Raw genomic sequence first — 3568 nt, forward strand, 5'->3', positions numbered from 1 at the left:
TTCAGCTTCTGAATTCATCGGTCCCCCTGACTCTGGGAAGTCAGGGCCAAAGCTGAAGGCTGGAGAGAGACGGCATGCAACTTTCCATTTGCGCAGTAAAACTTGCAGACTGCGCTGAGGGGTGCAGTGGGTTCCTGGGGTGGGGAGGCTGAACCTGCTCCCTTGGGCCCCCTTGTACATTGACCATGGCTGCAGGCAAAGGGCCTCTCACCACAAAGCTGCCAGGAAGCTTGCGGAACATTCCACAGCTCCAGAAGGGAGAGGCTTTAAGAGAAACATCGACTGAAGCTACTTAACACTCAACTCTTCCCCAAAGCTAACTCTCTAATGATATTGTTCTTAGAATGGAATGAACACACACCCAACTTAGTTATTAATAATTGCGTGAAATTCCCTGTTTGGAGGTTCTGTGATATGCTGCAGGCAGGTGTGAGGACTTTCTCTGCGCAATAGGAAATGTAGGGGTCGGAGGAGTTTCTTTACTTTTCACGGGAAGGAAAACGGCTTTCAGCTAGCCCTCTCTTCCCTTTGGTGCCTTTGAGGGGAGCGAGACTGTACTCATAGGCCTTAGCAGCTCTCTTTGGATCGAGATGAGGACTACAACGGTATGTATTCTTCCCCCTATAAAATGATGAAGCCCGGGTCCAGGACCCCACCTTTGACTCATGCACTCTAGACCATCGGTGCCACCTTCTTTTCAGAAGAAGAAAAAAAAAAATCCTCAGTGCCTCCCCGCCCACCCACCACCCCACCTGCCCAGAGGGCAATTAAAAACATTTGTACATTTGTACTGTAGCCCATAATCCAGGATAAAGTGTAGGCGGATCTGCTTTGGCAGCCCCCCTGGCTTGCCCAGTGCCCCCCACAGGAGGTGGTATCATGCACACACTACCTAGGATGTGTTTTGTAATTGAAGGTAAAATGGTGACATTTAAATCAATGCTAAATATTCAATACCTATTTAGCTTTTCAAAGTTCATCTTTCTTTTAACTTTTTAGAACATTTAAAAATTCACTTTTTATCTATCCACATAACCACCTACCTATATTTCCAAATCACCACCACCATCCACCTATGCTATCTGCACACACATTATATTTTAAAATCTTGCTGTAAAACTAAATAAATAAATAAATAAAATCTTGCTGTAGACTTCTGTGTTGACCCCATTTCACCTGACTGGCAACTGTATTGCTGGTGGCATTCCTCAAAGCAATCATTTTTAATACTTATATTTAATATCACATATATACTCTGTTGATCTGATTAAAAAGCTCATCAATCCACTGCCATTGAGTTTCAAATAACTCATCTCTCCTCTAAGCCTAAGAGGACATGGTGGGTTGAACTGACAGCCTAGCAGTTAGCAACCCAACCCCTAATCCTCAGCACCACTAAGGACTCCTTGGATCTGATGATAGGAAAATGCCTTTGTAAAGACTCTCTAGCTCACAGCAGAAAATGGAAAATTCCAAATGGTGGTAAACATTAGACAAAAAAGACATTTCAGGCTGATTAACATAGATTGTAAGTGCTTATCACCTACTTTGTACCAGCCCTCCCTGTTTACTACACAAACAGAATCATTTGGAATTGTTAAATACCTTTGTTTCGCAAATCTGCCTTTATATCTATGAAAATTAACCAGGTGCGGAAGAGTAGTCTTGGAACTCCTTTCAATTTATAAAGCGACCTTTACCTACCAGCACTTGCAGAATTCTCAGTAATGAAAATCATCATCATCATACAATGATATCCTTCCCACAATAACAACCCCCCAGAGGGGGGGCCGATGAACAACAGAAACCATGGGGAAAGGGAGAAAGCTGTTGGTGTAAGATATGAAAATAGTAATAATTTATAATTTATGAACGGGTCATGAGGGTGGGAGGTGGGGAGGAAGGAGGCAAAAAGAGGAGCTGATACCACGGGCTCAAATAGAAAGTAAATGTTTCAAAAATGAGGATGGCAACATATGTACAAATATGCTTGATACAATTGACATATGGATTGTTATAAGAGCTGTAAGAGCCCCCAATAAAGTGATCTTTAACAAAAGCAAAACAGGCAGGGGTTATAAACACAGGTTCCAAACCATTAGTCTTCTTACACAAGCTTCAATTTCCAAATCCTCAACTTACAAGCATGTTGACAGCAACCCAAGAAGGAAGGCCGGGCTGCTGGTCGCCTAAGTATCTGTCAATCAGCTTACAAGTAAAACGAAATCAGAGTAGAGCTTAGGCTCAGTCCAAATCAAGGCTAAACATTCCTACCGTATCTCAACTGACACCATGTTAGGCGCACTTGCCTTTAGAATAGACTTTCCCTCAGGAGGATGAGCGTGGCAAAGCAGACACTTAAAATCAGCCACCCTGGCTGAAGCGAAATTCATTAACTATCACCTATATTGAACATTTTAAAATTTAAAGTTTAAAACCACCCGCTTTCCTATCACCAATGAAAAAGTGCCGACTTTAAAAACAAGTAGTCATTAAGATTCGACTGGAGAGTTTCATGATTGGCGGCAGACAAGATTTGTACACATTAGCATACTCGGCCTGAATTATAGGTAGGAATCTCTTGTGTGTGTGTTTAAATCATCATTCCAACTTCACATTAAATAAGAGGGCCCAATCAAAGGCCAATTGCCTGCAAGGGTTACAGGAACTTGTCCGGTTGCCTGCCTCCTCGCTTAAGTCGTTATTCTTTTGTATAATGTTTCCAGCACATCTGACAGGAGAATGACTTAGTGGTTTTGTCATCAAGCCCTGTTAGGTAGAACAACTTCCCTGCCTCTCCGTAGTTTACGCCCCAATTCTCGTGTCCCACCAGGCTAAAGGCAGAAACCATGCCCCTGAGAAATAGCTGGTTAAAAATGGACGTACCTTAAGGAACTCCATCCAAGTCCCGGCTTTTGTTTGTCCTCAGTTACCTGTTGGCCATCTCTGTCCGGAGTGACACTGGGGCCAGCTGGTCCCACCGCGAGGGGGGTCTCAGTGGCTTAGGGGAGGTGACATAAGAATCAAGAGTCCTCCCCCAAGGAATCGGAGGGAGCCAGCCCCAGGCCGGCTCGGCTCAGACACAGGTGCTGACACCACCGGGCCACTTCTGCTCACAACCTGCAGCCCAACGGTTGCCCTGATTAGCCAAGCACAAAGGGCAGTTCGAATTACTGCCCTCCTCCCAACCAATGGCTGGCCGGCGGCCTGACAGGAGCCGGAGCCGGAGCCCTGCCCTGGGAAGCACACAGGGCCGGAGCGGAGAGCTGGGGCTGGCTGCTGGCCGCTGGCTGCCTGGGCTCCTGCTGGCATGCCAGCCTCGAACTCGGGTGGGAGACGCCCTTTGTCAGTCTCTTGTGAGTCCAGCTGTGGCAGGGGGTAAGCTCTCTCGCGCCTTACCCAGCGAGTAAGAGACCCTGGATCGCTGGACTCCTACACACCATGCGGCTGGCACTACGGAGAGTGCCACAAAGCCCACCGTGGGCACTGTTCACGCTGAATGCTTCCTTAGTCCCTCCCCCTTGCCAGTCTCCACCCAGGCCTGGTTGCTGGGGATTAAGTTCAATTT

General features: G+C 46.5%; 1 protein-coding gene across 1 annotated transcript in view; it reads right to left on the reverse strand.

Moving 5' to 3' along the window:
• Window positions 1-3312, reverse strand: part of SHROOM3 (shroom family member 3) — a 227831-nt gene extending 224519 nt beyond the window's left edge. The window contains exons 1-2 of the mRNA XM_045284350.1: window positions 3213-3312; window positions 2887-3001 (exon numbers count right to left, since the gene is read on the reverse strand). Of these exons, the coding sequence (XP_045140285.1) occupies window positions 2887-3001; window positions 3213-3312 (215 nt within the window). The remainder of the gene's footprint in view (window positions 1-2886; window positions 3002-3212) is intronic.
• Between the last annotated feature and the right edge of the window lie 256 nt (window positions 3313-3568).

This window comes from Echinops telfairi, unplaced genomic scaffold, assembly GCF_000313985.2.
Source record: "Echinops telfairi isolate 266 unplaced genomic scaffold, ASM31398v2 ScPeMD7_7468;HRSCAF=8506_0, whole genome shotgun sequence".
NCBI lineage: Eukaryota > Metazoa > Chordata > Mammalia > Afrosoricida > Tenrecidae > Echinops > Echinops telfairi.